Below are 19,100 nucleotides of genomic sequence, written 5' to 3'. Positions count from 1 at the left end.
AACTTGAGCACAAGTCACCAGTGGTCTCTGCTCTCCCAGGGCTACACCACTGCTGCAGACCTCAGGACACACTGCTGTAACCTCTCTTCCCATGGACTTCAGTGGCTCTTGGGAGTGCAAGAGGAATGTTGGAAGCCGGGGTGCAAGGCAGGACTCCATTGTGCAAGGGGGATTCGAGCCCCACTGCTATCTGGTACCTTTGCACAGGTTCTGATTGATCTATTTGCTAATGACCGGAGAAACCTTCCTTAACAAAGGTCCTTTTTCTCCTTCTCCATGTTTTCTCCCTGCTTAAACCTGGAAAGGTAACACAAGACCCAGGTTTAAAAGTCCTGCAGAAGTCTCTTTAACAAAGTGCAAAAGAACCTAATAGCCATTAAAGTACTTCCCCCAGACTTCAGCATCCATGTGGCTGAAAACAGATGCCTTAAACAGCTCACTGTGCCAACCATTCTCATCAACTGTTAGGCCATCCAGCTCACACTTAGAAATTTGAGGGATACTCCTGTTTTAATATCTGCCTTAATTTCCAATGGGGAGTACCTGTACTGCAGCAATCAGCCCTTTGATCCGCAATTCCCTCGTGCCTTCTCATCACTTGCAATCAAGTTACTCTGTCCGTGTCTTACACTATTGTGCCATAGAGAAGAACTGCCACAGCTGCGTCCCTGGGATCTTCTCTGCAAATAAGTTAATTAGCTGCAGTGGAGGGAGAAAAATATGTTCCAATGCTCATTGGTTATTTAACAACATAAGTTGTGTTTTCCAACATTAATAACATGTTCTGGGTAAAGGCCATTGCCAAAATGCCAGCCACAAATGGCACTGTTTGCTGTCTTCAGTGCTTTGTATTTCTACAGAGCTGGTGATTAAGGTTCTGACCCAGCAGAGGAGCCAGATCTGAAACAGGGTGATCTGTGTAAACCCAGGCTCAGGCCTTCCTGCAGTCAAGGAAACCAAAACACAAACTCAGCACATAGGGTGAAGCAGAGATGAGCACGGCCATAGGTGGAAGCCTGCCAAAGACCCAAGCCCCTTCTTCGGATGGGAGCCTATGGCACAACCTCAGGGACATTTAGGGCATAAGGTCTAAGAAATGGAGAAATCCATCAGACCAATGCACACTGACCTCCCTCTCCCTAGGAAAAATGGGAGCAAACATGTCCCTTTTATAGGATTTCTATGGTGTGACACAGAGCACATTTCCACCATGCCATACAGCCAATGATTTCTACAGCATGACACTGACAGAAAACATCAGTAAGCCATGAAGGTATTGCCTTCCCCATCGTTGCATTCCCAATGGAAAGGGAAAGCTTCCAAGTCATGACCACCTACACAGGGAATGATGACTCTTATTTATTACTTTTAATGTGGGCAATGTATCTGTAGATCTTATTCTAATTAATACAATTCATTTCACAGTTATTACTCCTCTTCCATAACACCTTGTGACAAAGAATCACACCGGTTCACGTGACAGTACTTCTAAGGACTTCAGCATGCTTCTGCCTTCAGCTATAGCCATGTCCCTGCATTATAGCAAACAAAGCCCGTACATCAAGTAACCCATGGCTAGTGCCATAGCCCAAATGGTACATCATCCCCTGAGCCTACAGAAAATACTACCAGAACACTGCTCTGGGGTTACTGTTTACCTTACCCTAGTTCTGGCCTGACTTCTTTAGGTAGGAATGCCTACAATAAGAAAAGGGACACGTGAGCAGAGGAACAAAGAACCTTCAGCCTCTATGGACTTCAACTTGATATCTGTCTGCTGGAGTCAGTAAGCAGGAATCAAAAGAATGAGGCTGGCTTTAGCTCACAGCTGAATTATTTCTGTGTAAAGCTGTTCACAAGCAACTCCCACTTCAGAATGAAAGTCATCTACTTCCTTTTTAATTAAAATCAGCATGGCTTTTGGGTCTAGTTTTTTCCACCCAGAGTCCACAGGGTGACTTGCATCAGAACAGCGACAAGGCTGGATTAAAGTCAATTTAGTTATTTTGGTTTGAGACAGCAAATGCCTGAGAAGGCTGTAAAAATGTATCATTTCCATACAGTGCACAGAATTTCCCTCTGAAAGGCTTAAAAAGCAGCCTAGCCAGAGCACAGATGTACTAGGGCCACAAGGCTTGGCCACAGGCAAGACGAATGACTTCCTTGCATTGACAGCAGACAAATGACATTTTACAAGCAGCAGCTTTGTGTCCTTTAAGCCAGGGACCCTTATTCTGGACCTGATTTCGTCAGCAGCCACTGCTCCTGAGCATGCTGCTCTTGGGTAGCCAGTGTGTTGCAATGAACACATCACCATCATGCCAGTCCTGAAGAACACCCCCAGCATGCCGGACCAACCTGCAGACCAAGCCTGTTTCACCTGATATCTCAAGGACAGGAAACTACTGACTGGAGGGGAGCTGCTCTGCATTGAGCAGGTTTAACATGATCTTGCCCAACACAGCCTGCTTTTTCTTCACGTTTCATCATAGTTTCTGAAATAAGCGTGTCTCTGCCCTGCTCCTTCCCAGCCAGATGACACAATCCGTTTGTTATCTCAGCAGCAAGGTCAGGTCAAAGAAAACACAAAGCTCTTCCAGCTGTTCCAGCCTGTTTCACCATTCATGCTCAGCATGTGGGAGTAAAGCAGTGAAGGGGGGGGGTGCAGAAATCTCAGCTCCAGCAAAGATGAAATTTGCCACAGATTCAGTGGGAGCACAACTATTCTCTATGCTCTTCCTTAAACAACTGCACACACTCTGGACCTCAGTGCACTCCTGACCTGAAGCTGACCTAACCGTGTCCCTCAGGTGATGCTCTATCCCATGTTTGGGTTCTGAGTACGCTGGTCCACAGGTATTCAGGTCAGCCCAACCTTAGCCTTTCCTTGTTTTGCATCTGTTTAATTACAACAGTCACGCTGCACTTGTAATTAATCTTAATTGATCACCACCACAGCTTGTGACATTCAACCGTCAACAACGCACTCCCAAATCTCACACAGGCTTTTGGATCCAATCTGGCTGTCCACCCACACTGCAGGTCTCAGAAAAACTGAATCCTACAACCACCAATGCAGAAACAAACCTGTTTAGAGAAGATTTATGGCAGAAATTTCAAATAATGCCATTTGTGCTCTGTTGTTTAGGCCTATTTTTCAAAAAGATGGAATAAAATGATTGTTTGGGAATAAACCTACTGCAGTGTTATTTATGTACCAGTAACAGATACAACCAAAGAAAGCAAATACATCATCTCAATTTTCCAACACAAGACAGACTTAATATTGCTTTGTTGATCCTAAACCACAAATAAAATAAATAAAACAAACAAAACCAACTGCCACAGGGCAAGAGACAGAAGCAACACAAAGATTTCCACTGCCCTATTATGAAAACCTGCTTGAAGAGCAATGTCCTGAATAACAACGTACAATTCCACCTGGAGGCACAGGGACAGTTCCACAACCTAAGTGCTGCTGGCAGCTGGGAGATGCAGCTGAACACACACAAGTCTGAAGTGTTCTCAGCAGAAGGCCATGATCAGGCATCATCCACAGGCCATGAGACCTGGATGAGTAGGGCAGCTCTCAGCCACAAGCCAGCACTGGCAACTGCTGAGCCATTAGTACCTAGCAGAAACCACCAACCCAGTGAAACCTGAAAGGGGCCTAAAGGCAACAACACGGTGTAGAAGTCCTGGCAGGTGATAGCAGTACAGACACCAGGGACCACACTGGATCTTGCCTACAACATCTCCATTTATGCTTAAGTGAAGCAGTTAGATGGCATGATCCGCTGCCTGATGCACCTGCAGAAGCACTTCACGGGAGGACCGGTGGGAAATCCTCCTCTGCAGCCATCAAAACCAGTGAGGAGTGAAACACTCCTAACAACGGCAAGAGGAACTGATGGGCTGTACGGCAGGGGGGTGGCTCCTCAAGCCACTGAAACACTGAGCAGACATTCTGCTCTAACAAATCACATTGCCTGTGCTCCCCTTGCAGCACAGGGTAGGCATGGGTAGGGGCAGCTCATTACTCACCGTGTAGAGCTCGTTGGTGACTTTCAGGAGTTCTTCATGCATCTGTAAGCCAATCTCTTTACTCTAGAAGACAGAAAGAAGAGTTGACACTGTTATGCTCACAATATGCATTTCTGAAAGGAAAATTCATTTTGGAGGGAAGAGTAAAATTGTATGACTTCCAAATACTCTGTGTGTATGCATCTTCATCCTACCCGCAAGCTGCATTCACCGGAGCTGTCTGCCCATGCTGTGGACAGTACTGTGGCACATCCTCAGCTATGGTCAGCAGCAGAAGCGCATTGCCCTTAAGGCCCTGCACAGGTTAAGTGTCAAGAGCAGCAAACAGACACTCAGCCCTCGCTCTGAACGCTCCAGCACACCACAGTTCCATGTCACACTCCAGAGACAGAGAGGAGGCATGGGAAGGGGGAATGGGATCCCTACAAATGCCCAGTTCAAACTCAGGAAGAGGAAATGAGGTGACGGTTTTTTTCCTATCTGATCAAAGGTACACTGAGGGTCTCCAGCGCTGCTGGAGTATCAATACAGGACACCATGGCACCAGCAGGAACAACAATGTCTGGGATGCTGCTGAGCTAGTAGGACAGGGATGCAGTGAATTGTTCTCCTCTTTTTGTAAAGCAAGTGACCAACCTGATTCCTGATGAAGGCAGTACTTCTTCACAGCCCTTCCACCCCTGTGTCCAAGCAGACCCTATTGGGTCCCCAGCAAAGGCCTTCACACCCATCCCACAGACAACAACACTACAGAAACCCCTCTCGTGCCTGTAGGGTTTTAATGTCCTCCTCTCAGCTGACAATGGGGCAGGTGGACCTTGGCAGCACAACTGGCTTCTGGTGATGCTCTTATCTTAAATACCTTCTGCTCCCCTGGAGATCTGCCCTCTGCCCCACCAAACACAAGACTTGATGTGTTTTGTGCTCTAGTGGAGTTAAAGCCATGCACCTTTTAAGTCTAGATACTGTTTTAGAAAACAAACCAGCCCTGGCAGCATGAGAAATGCACCAGGGGCTGTATTCACACCACTTCAGAAACCCTGTCTAACATCCTTCTTGCTCCAGGAGATGAGAGGACATCATCAACAGGGCTGCCAATCCACATCTGGGCTTGGGTTTTTTTCCATTTCTGAACATTAAAGCCCGAATACAGATGACCTCCTCTTCCAATTGACCTGCAGCAGTGGGTTTAAAAGTAAACTGGTATTTCAATTTCTTTACATTTTCTACAAATCTTTAACAAAATGAAATGTGTGACTGTAAACATGAACACACAGTACAGCAAACCCTCGTGCTATTTCAGAATTGCTGCATTCCCATTTGAGGATGATGCTTGCCCATGGATCATTCAACCAGGGTTTCAGAGACCATCACACAATTTATTTATCCTGCAAACAAACAGGATGAATAAACAGGGTGAATCTGGAACTACAGACCATATCGCTTTGTCCTTCCACTGGCAGCATCTGCCTCCAGCCCACAGTCAAATCACTGCATGGATATAACACATAACACCCTCCCTCATTTTGTGCACTTGTTTCACATTAAGACTGGCAGAGGGCACAAAAGCTGTGCGGCAGAAGTGTCTTACAGCTTGACTTTGCCTGTTCTTCAACCAAACCTGCATTACTGGGTGTGGGTAAGTGGCTGTTGCGTTCTCCGCACTGAGCTGTGTTAGGGCTACATTAACTCCCCTGTGTAACTTAAATTACACAATAAGCATTTGTGGGTACACAAATCGCTTAGATACACATTCTCCAGTCATACAGTATTATCTGTCAATCTTTGACATTGATTTGATAGATTCATTAATGACACCTGCTGCTGGACTTGCAATTTCTAATCAGGCAGAACTTCATAATGGAGATTATCACGGCTTCCTAGCCCAGGCATTTCAGATTTTACTTTGACCACCCTCCCCATTTGTCTTCAGTGGCTCATTTTCACTATTCTGACCCGAGTGAACCAAAATATCTCTCAAAAAGGACATATTATTATGAAATAGCTACACCACAGTTACATAATAAAGCTCCCAATTTCACAACTGGAGTTCAGCAAGCTCAGGACAAAGCTCACAGAGTATAAGAACTCCCAACATCTTCCTCCCTCCACCTTCATCTGCTGAAATCCTATTATCAGTTTGTATTTTCACTGCTCTCGCCAAGCAGGATGAAGCAGATCCAGTCACGGATCTCCTGCAGCATCAACACAGCATTTCACACGAGAGGGCACAACCTGGGGAGCCGCAGAACTGCTTGGCTGCAGATCAAGTCAACTCCTACTCAGAAAGCCAGCGGTTGGATGCTCCTGGAGATGCTCATGCACTGCTTCCCTGCCCGCCCTGTAATTACACCCCAGATCTCTCTGTGGAATCTTTTTGGCTAGGAAACATTTATTATAGCTTGGAGATGTATTTAAACTAAGTATAGACACCCTCCTTCCCCCAGACAAAAAATGAATCAAAACAACAGGCAGTTTCTTTCAGATTTCCTCAAATAACTCCATTTTTGTGCATGCTGTCAGGGAAAACAACATCCCGTCAGCTTCTTGGCTGGGTGGCTAAAGAATCCCATGGCACAGAGAGGTCTAACTAAAGCTGACTGGACATCCTACAGACTTGAGAAGTTTAACCTTAGGTGATTAAAAGTTAGAATTGAATACAGAGAGGGAAGTGAGGAATACATAGAGTAAAAGCCCTCTGCATTCAGGGAATATCCAATAATTGTAGTCTTTTCTGTGAATTAACATCACGATATTAGAAGTCTCATCCTCAGAAGCACAACTGATGCACACTTACATGTGCACCATGTCAGTGTGCTTCCTTATATGCATAAGGTACCATGGGGGTGATAAATACTCTGTGGAAAACTCTTCTGCTGGAAACCCCAGTGCCTCTTCTCTCCCTGCCAACACCAGCAGCCACTGGCTGCTCCCAGAAATCTCACTGTGGCTAGCTAAGAAGCACCAGAGCTATTAAAAGCATGGACTCCTCCCAGATACTAAAGTCAGGGTCTACAAACAGGGGTTCTGGAACCCATAGGCCCCAAGCCTGCAGGAGTCCAGCATCACACATAACCCTTCTGGCTGACCCTGCTGTAGGAGTCAAAGCATTCCCAAAGCAAAGGGAGGAGGAGAGACTTGCGGTAGGAGCACTGTCCCCAGGTCAGATGCAGTTCTTTCCTCTGCCCCAGACTTCCTCTGTGGTAAAGGGGAAGTCCACAAAGCTGTAATTTTCAAACCTAATTTTAGACTCCTAAATAGAGCACCAAAAACTGGCTCAGTAGTCAGCAGTGTGCCATTCCATCTGAGGGGGGACCACACGTGGCTACTACATTTAAACACCCATTTGCTTACATCCTGCATTCTGTTCCTGAAGACCAAAGCGGTCTCTGGCATCATCACAAGCCTCCCAGCATCCAAGCGGGTGGTGTCCAGCCTCGGGATGCTGAAGCCTCTTCCAGACACAGGCAGGAATGAAGCTGAAGGACTCGCCTCTCCTCTGAGCTTTCTGCCTCCCCTTTTACAACAGAGAAATTACATTTGTGTGTTTATGGAAGACTACGCCAAAACGTCATTCCAGTTCCCTGGTACCATCTGCAATACTCAGCTCCAATTTAGACACTTGCTTTATGCCTTCCATTCCTACCGAAAACCAGTGTTGCTTGCTGGGGTAGCAATGGCTTCAGTTAGGTGGTTTATTAAGATGCCTGCAGCTGCAGACGAAGTAAGGGGAAGCAGCAACCCAGACTACTGGCAAGGAAGAATGCCTATTTTAGACAAAGAAAACAACACCCTCCCAGACAGACACCACTTCTTCATTAAATCTCCATCCAGGACACTGCAGTATAGAGCATAATTAAATTCACTGTCACGGAACATCATTAAATCTCACACTGGGGAATAATGCAGCCTGGTTATTTCGGACATAGCAATGCTCTGTCTCAAATGTATAATTTCCTGTAATCCATACTTAGAAGAAGCAGCAAACTTTGTTCCTGCAGCCTTGGCAGGAGAGGAAAAGGCAGAAAACACCAGCAGTGCGACCCTCACCCAGGGTTTGCCTTTGCCAGGAGGGTGTGCTGTGGGATTTCATGGTGATGGAGACTCTCTCCAACAATAGATCAAGACAGATCTCTGCACTGATATGTCTTAGCATCTCCATTTATTGCCTGCCTATCAGCAACATTGACACACTTGCCTTGATAACCTCCTCCTGCACCAGGAACGTGATTCATGCTGGAAACTCCAGGGAAATCTGCCCAATTGAGTTTTCTTCTATTTTCCTCATTAGCAGGGCTTGCCTGTGTGCTGGAGCAGGCTGGAAGGCTGCCTGTTCATTCCAACTGCACTGGCTAAGCTTCAGGCCAGGGATGCTGAGACACAGGATGCTTGTCCTCTACACCGCCTGACCCATCTTGAGGTCCCCACTGCAGCCATGACACCAGAAGAGACTGCAAGGAGAAGCTGCGGGCTGAGCCACCACCAAAACAAAACCACCCAGAGCTGCTCTGATCTGCATTCAGCCCTTGGGCTCTCCACAGCAGTCCGAGCTCAGAAAGCCTCCTCTGGCTTGGTCTGCCAGTCCCAGCACTCAAGGATGCTTTTCTGATGTAAAACATCTCAGGCACCAACTATCATGCAACAAGAAGCCATACCCACTAGAGAACAAGTGTCCTTCATCACTGCCACCATAACCAGTCAGTGCAACAAGTAAATGGTATCATTAGTGGGCCTTTTAACAAAAATGTTAGGACATGTCTAATATCCCCATGGGCTCCTCCTTCACTGTGACAGACATCAGGAGCAGAGCCTTCAGTCTCACTAGCGCCAAGGAAAGATGTTGGTCTTGGGTCTCTAGGCTCCAGCAAACACTCACTATGGAAACTACCATCTATATCTGTCTATATCTATCACAGCTTCAGATTAGAGGGTCACAGAAACAGGGCCAGGTGTCAGGAGAACCCCCAGTCTACACTGCTATTCCTGCCCTCATCACCCACACTGATAGGATGCAGCTAAAGATCTCCATTATAGCAGTAAGTTAAATAGTGCATTCTGAAGCATTGCCAGGATTGCACAGTTTGTTCAACTGCTGGGGTAAAAATGTAAGTGGAGAGTTGGATTCTGACTGTGTAAAATTACACAGCTTCAGTGTGAAGGGCTTCAGCTGAACAAACCGAGTTCAGAGGGCAAGCCAAATCACACCCTCAGGAAGCCAGGTCACCAGAGACAGGAATTCCTATATTCCACATCTGGGAAGGGGAAAAGAGGAACGGGAAGAAAGAAAAAACACTGGACAGGAGCAACCACATATTTTGTGACAAAAGAGCTATCAGTCTAAATCCAGACTGGACTCACATTTTGCAAATGGTTCCTGCCTTAACAAACATCAACTACAAGCATCTCTACACTCTGCCTTGAGACCACCTTTGCATGAACCCTACAGTTCAGTACCTTTTTTCTGCAGGTCTTCAAGAAGGAGGCAAGTTTTTACAGCTACAATTGGTATTCCTTTGGACGCAGTTCAGAAGTATCTGAAAGGCCAACAAGAGGGCTGTGGATTGCTCAGCTGACATCAATCACTGGACTTGAACACCAGCGATGCCAAGACTGTAGCTTCCCTGGGAGCATAACCACAAGCCTCAAGGTATCCTGCAGCTCACCAGCACCCTGCAAAGCTGTCCTGAACACAGCCACAGCCAGAACCCCAGTCTACAAAACCAGACTGGCCAATGATTCAACAAATGTAATCTAGTTTCTCCTTCATCTCTAATAATCAACTTCTACTTCTTGTAAGCCCTGCTGGTAAGTCCAGTGCAAGCCACCCTGACTCTAGGTGAGATGAGGTCAGACCTGGAGTTAAATGTCTCCAACTCAAACACTGCCATCTCAGTCCCCACTGGTTCCTACTTTCCCCCTCTTTGGTTTGGGTAAGCCCTGGCACTCCTGAGTGATGCACATCTGAACACCAGGGACTATACACTGCCGGTCAGAGGGAGGACAAAACACTTCAGTGGAGATGAACAAAACACAGCACTCCAATTTACTGATGAACAACCTCACTGCTGGGAAACTGAGGGGAGAAGCAGCTCAGCACCCAGCATCTTCCCACCACACTGATCGATTGCTTCTTATTTATACACATCCTCGTACCCCTGATATTATGTCCCTGCTTTTTTGCTGAGACTGTTTACATTGACATAATTAACACACAAAACATAAAGCCTTCCAGTTCCTCCATGTGCCCCCAGCATGTCACAACCCATTAATGAATTCTAGATAGGAGAAATTAAAACTGACATCTCTGGGAAAAAAACGTTACCCTAATTTACCATCAAAGAGCAATCTACAACAAAACCAAGCAGCTGAACCACAACTGCAGATGCCTTTGACCCTTCTGGAGTTGGATTATTTGCCCAGTGGTCCTCTATAGTACCATCTCCCCAGGAGGAATGCCACAAGCACTTTACTCATCATAGAATCACAGAACGCCTTGGGTTGGAAGGGGCCTGAAAGCTCATCTGGTTCCAACCTCCTACCATGGGCAGGGACACCTTCCACTAGACCAAGTGGCTCCAAGCCCCATCCAACCTGGCCTCGAGCACTGCCAGGGATGGGGCAGCCACACAATCATACTCAAAAGCAGGACAAATAAAAAGCACAGTCTTCATTTACATCTCAAAAAACGGGTTCAGAGTAAAGTGCAAACTGGAAGTACATTTTGAGACAGATTTAGAACTGACCTAACCAATATATCCCAAACCCGTCCCATTTCTGAAGGCCAGAAGAACAGGAAAAGGGGTGATATTCCGCATTAGATCAGCAAATCCAAACCTGACCTTGTGGTTTAACTTCTAGGTTACCTCTATAAACTGAAGGAAACTGGTCATAAAAACATTACATTAAATTTACTCCCTGGCCAGGCTAAACTGTCAAGATAAGCAGTGATTTGAGAGCCCCTCTGCTGTTTGGAGAGGCAGACAGCCCAGCGCACTCACCCTGCTCACTAACCACAGTTCTGCAGCTACCCCTGTTGAAAACAAGCAATAAAAATTGAGGAAAAACATAAAAGCCATAGAGCCAGGCAAAAGCTGTGTCTACCCAGCACAGCATCCCTAAGGATGGCCATCCACAAATGCCCAGAAGCGGAAGAAAAGGTCCAGTGATGCCACCAAGTACATTCACCATGTGATGAGCTGCAGGGCCATGATTCCCAATCCCAAAGCTCTGCCAGCAGTTGCTGCTGGGGAACACCCCTCCACATCTGTCCGACTACCTGAGGACACAGGTTACACAAACACGTACCACTGCCCTCCTATTGTAAGTATAATAAACCATATATAGTACTAATGATGTTAAAAAGCCTTTCCTTTTTACCTTCTCTTTCTGCCTGGTGCCTGCTGACCTCCCTTGGCTTATGGAAGCAGGCACAACAAAGTTCTCATTCCTACTCACTACAAACTGCTGTGAGTCTTCACACTCTTACCACATTACACACTCTGCCCTCATTTTCAGCTGAAGAGTTCTGCTCCACCTGACTGTGATTCCTGCAAGTCTGATGCTCATTCTTAATTTGCTTATCATTAATAATTCTGTATCATCAGCAGACTTTGTCATCTTCCCATTCATCTCTTTTTCCAAATAACTTATTAGGAACTCCACTGAAATCCTCCTTCCTTTTGCTCTCTTTTAACCAGTCATTAATGCAGGAAACCACCACTCCGTATTCTTCAACAACTTCTTTTCTCCAAGAACTTCACCAAGAGACCTTTCCTGGAGCCTGTAAGACACTGAAGGGACTGTGCCAGCAGATCACTGGCTCCTAGAAATACCTCCACCAGATTTCTGAGGGGTGACTCCTCTGAAAGCCATGCTGACTCCTCTCTATCTGCCCACAAGCCTGTCATTCTGCTCTTCACTAAAGCTTCACTCAACAAGTCTGTTCTTAAATTCACGTTGCTGATCTGGTCTCTGACACTGACACCAGTTTAAGAATCAGGTCACACTTCACTACTAGCCACTAGACAGTTTTATATCTCAGTTCATTTAATACACTTGGATAAATATTACCTGGAAAGACTTATAAGCAATAGCTCCTTTTATAGATTTGCTCTGCAACATCTACTGACAATTCAGTTGGATAAGGCTCCTGAGGTTGGTTAACAGCAGCACTTCCCCAGAAAATCTCTAGTCTAAGCTTTTCCATAACTAGTACCAAATGAAAAGAAGCCAGTTGGCCTTTGGCTGTTACCACAGAGTGTTTTTTCATCTCACCATGTATTCCTCTTCACATCCTGCAGCAGGCTTCTTTCTTGTGATCTGGAGGAATTTTTGTTAGCTCTGTGTCTTTAGTGAATTGTCTCTCAGAATTTTACTTGGCCTGCCTTAATATGGTTTTACATTTTCACTGCCAAACTCCTCTCCAGTTTTCTCATTAAGATGTTGCATGTGCTTCGTAGAAAGACCTATTACTTTTCTCTGCTTTTTAATCTTGGCCTTTTTGTACCTCTTTAGACTTTTGGGAGGGCACAGGTGTGTAGAATTCCACAATAAGCTTCTATTTTTGACCAAAATGCAAGGATGGATCCTCACTGAGCAGAACTCAAGGCCAGGTTGGACAAAGCCTTGGGTGCCATGGTTTAGTGTGAGGTGTCCCTGCCCATGCCAGGGGGGTTGGAACTGGATGATCTTGAGGTCCTTTCCAACCCAAACTGTTCTATGATTCTATTCTAAGTCTCCATCACTGCTTTGGTTACCTTTTTAAAGAGCCTGATGACATCCTCACTGATCTGTGACAGCCGAACGATGACATTGTTCATGAAGATGTCATTGAGGGTGGCGTGATCTCTGCTCTCCCGCCGGGTCTGTGTCAGAACCAGGTACCAGCAGTTCACAGGGGAAAGGAGGTGCTGATCTTTCCTAGGGAATTGGGGAAAAAAACAAATCAAAAAGGCCAAGTGAATGAGTCAAAAAAGCACAATCTTCAAATGAATGCTGACAACAAACTAACATTGCCTTCCTTCAAAACCCACATCCCCTAGAACCCGTTGTGTCCCCAAAGAAACGTGTGTGAGCTCCTCTGGGCTGCCTCCCATCCCACAAACCATACACTATGGGCTCTCTACCAGCACAGAGCCATGCCCTTGTGGCACACACCGCAGGGTCATTGGAACAGGTCTGGGTGCCGGACCAGAGCTGCTGCCCAGCCAGGAATGTGACTGGGCAGACAGCCCATGCTCAGACACACGGCTGCCTGCCCACCAGCTGACACAGTGGTACCTCCTCTTCAATGCAACCAAGGTGCTTAAATATCTCTCTGCCAACACAGAAGCTCCCAGGCTAAATATTACATACGAGGGTTTCAGTGAGGCCAAGGACTTCCCATTCATTGCGCCAGGATGTTCTCTCCCACACCTTCATCCTTATTTACCAGCCTCCCACAGCTGGTGGTGGTATGACAGAGGCTTTCTGTGCAGGGGAGATGGAAGCTCTAATGCTGTCCCATGCACAGCCCTTTGTTTCACTCAACACACATATATAACAAAATCACAGACTGGTTTGTGTTGGAAGGAACCTTAAACCTCATCCAGTTCTAACCCTGCTGCTATGGGCAGGGACACCTTCCACTAGACCAGGCTGCTCAAAGCCCCATCCAGCCTGGCCTTGAACACTGCTAGGGATGGGGTATATATGGATCTTCATATATAATCTGCCCTACAGCTTGTTTTGCCTGCCCTAACTCAACTTTTGGAAGCACTCAGTGCACTCTCTGGTCTGCTGCTCCATGCCTACGCTTTAAAAAGGTCAGTCAGCAATATTACAGAAATATAGTGCAGATATCCCAGGCTACAGCTTTGAGGGACCTGAACACATCAGCCGGAGACAACAGGAGAGCTGGTCCCCTGCCCCACTGGGCAGGGATCCCATCTGTGGTCCTGCTCCAGTTTCCAGGAGCCTCTCCCAGAGCTCCTTTCTGTGTTTCCTACAGGGAAGTCTGGTGGCACTTGAGCACAAATCTGATCCCAACTAAACCCTTTCCAAACTGAGTGCTGGAAGATGGTACAGAAGAGGAAACACCCCTGGCAACTCCTTCATAGAACAGAATAGAATAGAATCAACTAGGTTGGAAAAGACCTTTAAGATCTTCAATGCTTTCCAAGGGAATGCTTCTTTTTTCCACTTTGCACTATTAATACAGCTGTCACTTCCTTTTCAGGAGAGGCTCGCTTGCCACATAATCTGTTGTACTGCATTTAGTCCACTAAACAGTGCTGGGGAAAATGTTTTGCATTCAACATTACCATGAAGTGTCTGTGCACAACATGAATACATTCATGGTTGCTGAATATTTACGATGCTCTTAATCCAAGTCATGTTGCAGACAGCAGAGACTGCTGTGAGATGGAGTAGGCATCAGGGCAGGCAACCCAGAGAGCCCCCAGGAGCCAGGCAACATCCTCAGAGCAAGATCATCTGCACTCAGCTCTGCTGGATGAGACCCTGAAGAGGGGCATCCCCAGACCCTAACTCATCTGGAAGCTAGCAGGCATCAGAAAACCTCTCTTGAAGGAAATTTCAGTAAACATTTCACACTTGATTAGATATTAACTCATTCTGACGCTTTCCATCTCAACACTGAGAAACCTGCACTGCTCCCCATGCGCTGTGTTTAGTACTGAAGGCAAGCTAATCAAAATCTCCATAAATGATACAACTGAAACAGAACATTTCACATCATCCAGATGAGAAACTTTGAGATAAATCCTCTAAATGAGGCAGCCAAGTGATATGTTCCAAATGTTTCACCTACACCATTTTCTCTGGTTAAACCAACACTCCCTACAAGATGTGCTGGTTCCAGAGATTTGGCCCCTTCTGGCAGAGATCTCCCGTGCCACCATCCCTACGTGCCAACAGCCATACCCAATGTATGTATTCCAGCCTCAGAGGCTTCTCCCTCCCCAGCACCTAACAACACATGCAAGCTCTCTGGGAGAACCCACTACATCTCCCACTGGGACACAGGTCTGTTGCACACCCAGGTTCAGCAGTCTGTGTGCATCAACAGCACTGGCAACGTGGCCATGATGGAGATGGGCCTCAGACCCCCTGTGTTCAAACAAGAGTGTCCTTCCCAAGAAGTCCTGCAACCAGAAAGCCAGCCCATGCTTGCTACAGCTACAATGGGCAGCCAAAGCCTTCACACACATACTCCTCCTCAACCAGGATGTTCTCACCCATGGTACTGGGGCTGGTGCAGACCACTTCACTGCTGAAGAGTGGAGAGGAACTCCAGCAAATCTCTGTGTGCTCGTACAGACAAAACAACCACATATAAAGCATGAATGAGTCTGCCAACCTTCTGGAACCCCTACGAACAGCCCAGCAGGAGCACTGCAGCAATTACTGCTATTAAAGGCTAGGCCACAGCCTGATGCACATGGCTACACAGGGACAAAGGAAGAGCTGAAGGTACTGTATTTCTTAAGAGCACCAAAAGCCTCATCAGAATAATGACATTCATGAGCAAGCTGGGGAAGCAGTGCAGATGAACCTGACAAGGGGCAGGTAGAAAGCCATCCAGAAGGAAAACATATTAAGGGAGTCAACACAGAGTGAGACTGTGAGGACGCTGCAGAAGTGAGCATTGAAATCAAGCTGACTCTATTAGCACCATCAATACCATCACAAACCACGAGCGCTTGTGCCCAGGTAAAGATCACCTGTAGGTACAGCACAACTGCATCCTCCCAGTATTGTACGTACAATAAGCAATGTCAGGGCCGTAGTAGTGCTCTCAGCTGATGGGAGAGGCACACACATACACAGCCTGATCATCCATGGGCTCTGCCTCTGAACAACCCATACTGGGCAATTCCTCCCCCAGGACAGTTATCCCTGATGCCATGGTACAGCAGCACCAGCCTGGCACCACACAACTGACAGGCAACAGTCAGATGCAAAAATAATAGATAGCATTGGAATGGCAATTCCTTTTCAGCACTCTCCGTAAGACAACAGTAAAGCTTTGCTCACTAGAGAGACCAAGTAAACAGATTAAATGGGATTTAGCAATATGGAATAAATAGGATTTAGTAACGTAACAGCAGAAATTGCTGCTCTTGCAGCAGAACCAGGAAAAAACAAACCCACAAGGGGTTAGAGAAGGAAAAGACTGTGAAGAGCCAGTGGCTATCAAGGCTAAGTGCATCAGACCAGCAAACCCCTCCATATTCTGAGAAAGGAGCTGAACAGTGGCTGTAGTCTTTGGCATTGAATTGAATGACACTAGTTTCATCTTGAGCGAAGGGTATAACCCCAGTTGAGAGACTATTTCATTCACACTGCTGTCAGAAGATGACCGAGACAAAGAGGTAAAGGTGGGGAGCTTGAGCTGACATGCATGGACCAGCTCAAGTGCCAGCAACAGGACAGCAGCATTCACAGGAGCCTTGAGGTCAAGCCACCAGCCATCCCACCTAGCAGCACATGCTATGTACGTACCCACACCACACAGCACAGCCATCTCCAGACTTCAATCCTGCCTTCAGTTTGGGGTTGGTTTTTTGGATCTTTTTTGTTCCTGCCATTCTCGAGTGTGTGGTTAAACTGAAAAGATGCCGCTTTTGAACACTTGCACATATTCACACATTCTCATCATCAGTTCGAGTTTCACACAATTCCAGCATCCAGTTCATGCTTCCTATTTCAAAGCTTTGTTTCAAAACATATCCACTGTGGATGTGCCTCGCTTCAACACTGTACGGGTGTGTGCACAGAAAACATACGTACTTCATTTTTACACACTGAAATAAATCAGATTTCCAGAAACTGCTTCCAAGTCTGAGCCTGTGAACAGGTCTGTGCAATGTGAAGCACTCTAAGGATTAGACTACGTAGAGAAACCAGGGTTTATAAAATGGGCCTACCATTATTTGCACCATCAAATCAGTGACTGAATTCAATGCTCTTTAAAAAAATATCATGGGGCTTGACTCCTTCCTAGTCCTTCATTTCTGTTTTTATTGCATTGTATTTATTGTATTATACCCAAAGAAGTGCACAGTAGGTCTATTCAGGCAGCACAGGTCAGCAATGCTGTGCTGAAAGTCTTGGGAAAAGGCATTTCTAGTTCCTTTTGTGACCCCTGCACAGTGAAGACAGACAAGGTCACCAATGGTATTTATCTTACTGCTCCTTCAGACTGTGCAGCTGCAAGCAAGCATCCATCTAGCGCTCGAGGCAGTCCCAGTCCCACTGTGCCCCCGGCACCACCTGCTTACTTGAACTGGTGCTCTCTGGAGCTGCGTATCTTGGAGGAGAAGCGCTCGGCCAGCTTCTCCAGGCTCCTGGAGTACTCCAGCTCGATCTCAGCCTTCCTGCGGAAGAACTCCTGCAGGTCCTGCAGCAGCTGCAGGCGCGACTCTGACTGCTGCTCCAGGCATTTGAACTGCTCCACCAGCTGAGTTCGGATTTCTGTAGGACACAAGAGAGGAGGGGGACAAAATGCAACGTCAGCAACAAGCACTGGCCAAGGGGATTGTATTTCCTGTCTCAGAGCGATCGCACACGCTCTGCAAGCCTCGGGTTTAAGTCAAGGCTTGATAAAGCCAACAGATTTCTTTCCAAGCGAGAGCTGAAGAGTGTCATTCACCAGTCTTGTATTCAAACCTTGTTCTTTGTTAAAATAAAGTGCTGTGTAAGTACACAGAGACCAACCCTCAGAGCTTTTCAATTGCCTCTTCGAAACTAGAAAATGATACTTCAATTTATCTAGTACTACCTGAAGTCCTGTATTTGTTACAGATAAATACATCTTTCCTTGATACATGAACACTTGAATACCTACCAAACAGCTGACAATGACCTGAAGGAAGCTGGCACTGTAAATGCCAACAGAGGACAAAAGCAGAAACAAGACGGGAAAGAACACTATTTTGGTGGCACCAAAGCTTAGTATTTCAATTAGCATCACCCCCAGCTCAGACAGTACCCAAACCCCAGCTGTCCCTCTATCATCTTATGAGCTTACAACACACTAACAGTTAACTCCAACCTCAGTGCATCACCAAATAAGATGAAGCACAAGCACACCACCATGCACACAGGAGTAACACAGCCTGTGGAGAAGCTGCACGTCAGGGCTCACTGAACTGGGCAGCCCCAAGTTCTCTTTCCCAGTATATCTCAGGCTTGATGACCAGCCAAGGAGAGCAAGGACACAACAAGAGGAAGGAGGATGCCAGGCATTTGTTTGTGCCTGTTCAGCTCAAAGGCTTCTCCATACAGCCCAGGGTTTGACCGTATAGAATAGCAGGCTCCAGGTTCCTGGAATGCTGGGCACTGTCGGACCATGGGCATGTCCTGCAAGAGCAGCAGAGCCCTCACCTGCCTCCCACATTGTGAGGGGTGCTTGGCCACCCACAAGGATTACCAGGAGCGGACTGCAAACATGAACTGTCATGGTCTGTGTGGCAGCAGGACTCAGCCTGTACCAAGAAGAAAGTCCTAAAGTTGCTAGAGGACTACACCTCACCCTTGGCTCCTTCTGCAAACTCAGCATAGTGAGATGACAAACAGTAACTTACCCACAAGAGCCACAGCAAACTAGAAGTATCTGTACTGCCTGAGCACATGCGCCTGAAATCACTGCACTGTAACTGGGAAGCTGAATGACCTAACCAAGACAATATAGTGGTGTCATTCCAGTCACTGACATAATCTTCAGCATACATATACAAATGTATTATGCACACAAGGCAGACTAGCCCTACCAGTTCCCTGCCAGCATCAAGCTGTCCCACAACTTTGTGAGCTCCTGTCCAGAGTCGTTTCTCTATATTGGATGCTGAATTAATAAATTATTAAGTAATGAAGATGCAAAGCACTGACTGAAATCACAGAAGATTTATGGGCAATTCCAAGCTCTCTAAATTTGTGAGATCCCACGTGGAGGACGTTAAAATTGTCATTATAGGAACGTGCAAGTCTGGTATTTTCCAACATTTCTTCATATAACAACTTGCATGTGAGACTGAGCCACTCGCAGCCTGAAA

The 19,100-nt window shown here is 46.5% G+C and overlaps 1 protein-coding gene across 2 annotated transcripts in view; it reads right to left on the bottom strand.

The window, feature by feature from the left end:
* The window catches only part of SRGAP3 (SLIT-ROBO Rho GTPase activating protein 3), a 114,738-nt gene that overhangs the window by 42,400 nt on the left and 53,238 nt on the right, over nucleotides 1-19,100 (bottom strand). For both annotated transcript variants that reach the window (XM_034065992.1, XM_034065991.1), the window contains exons 2-4: nucleotides 17,328-17,520; nucleotides 12,801-12,963; nucleotides 4,045-4,107 (exon numbers count right to left, since the gene is read on the bottom strand). In XM_034065992.1, the coding sequence (XP_033921883.1) occupies nucleotides 4,045-4,107; nucleotides 12,801-12,963; nucleotides 17,328-17,520 (419 nt within the window). The remainder of the gene's footprint in view (nucleotides 1-4,044; nucleotides 4,108-12,800; nucleotides 12,964-17,327; nucleotides 17,521-19,100) is intronic.

This window comes from Melopsittacus undulatus, chromosome 9, assembly GCF_012275295.1.
Source record: "Melopsittacus undulatus isolate bMelUnd1 chromosome 9, bMelUnd1.mat.Z, whole genome shotgun sequence".
In the NCBI taxonomy this organism is placed as follows: Eukaryota; Metazoa; Chordata; class Aves; order Psittaciformes; family Psittaculidae; genus Melopsittacus; species Melopsittacus undulatus.
This window is presented reverse-complemented; position numbering and strand designations above follow the sequence as displayed.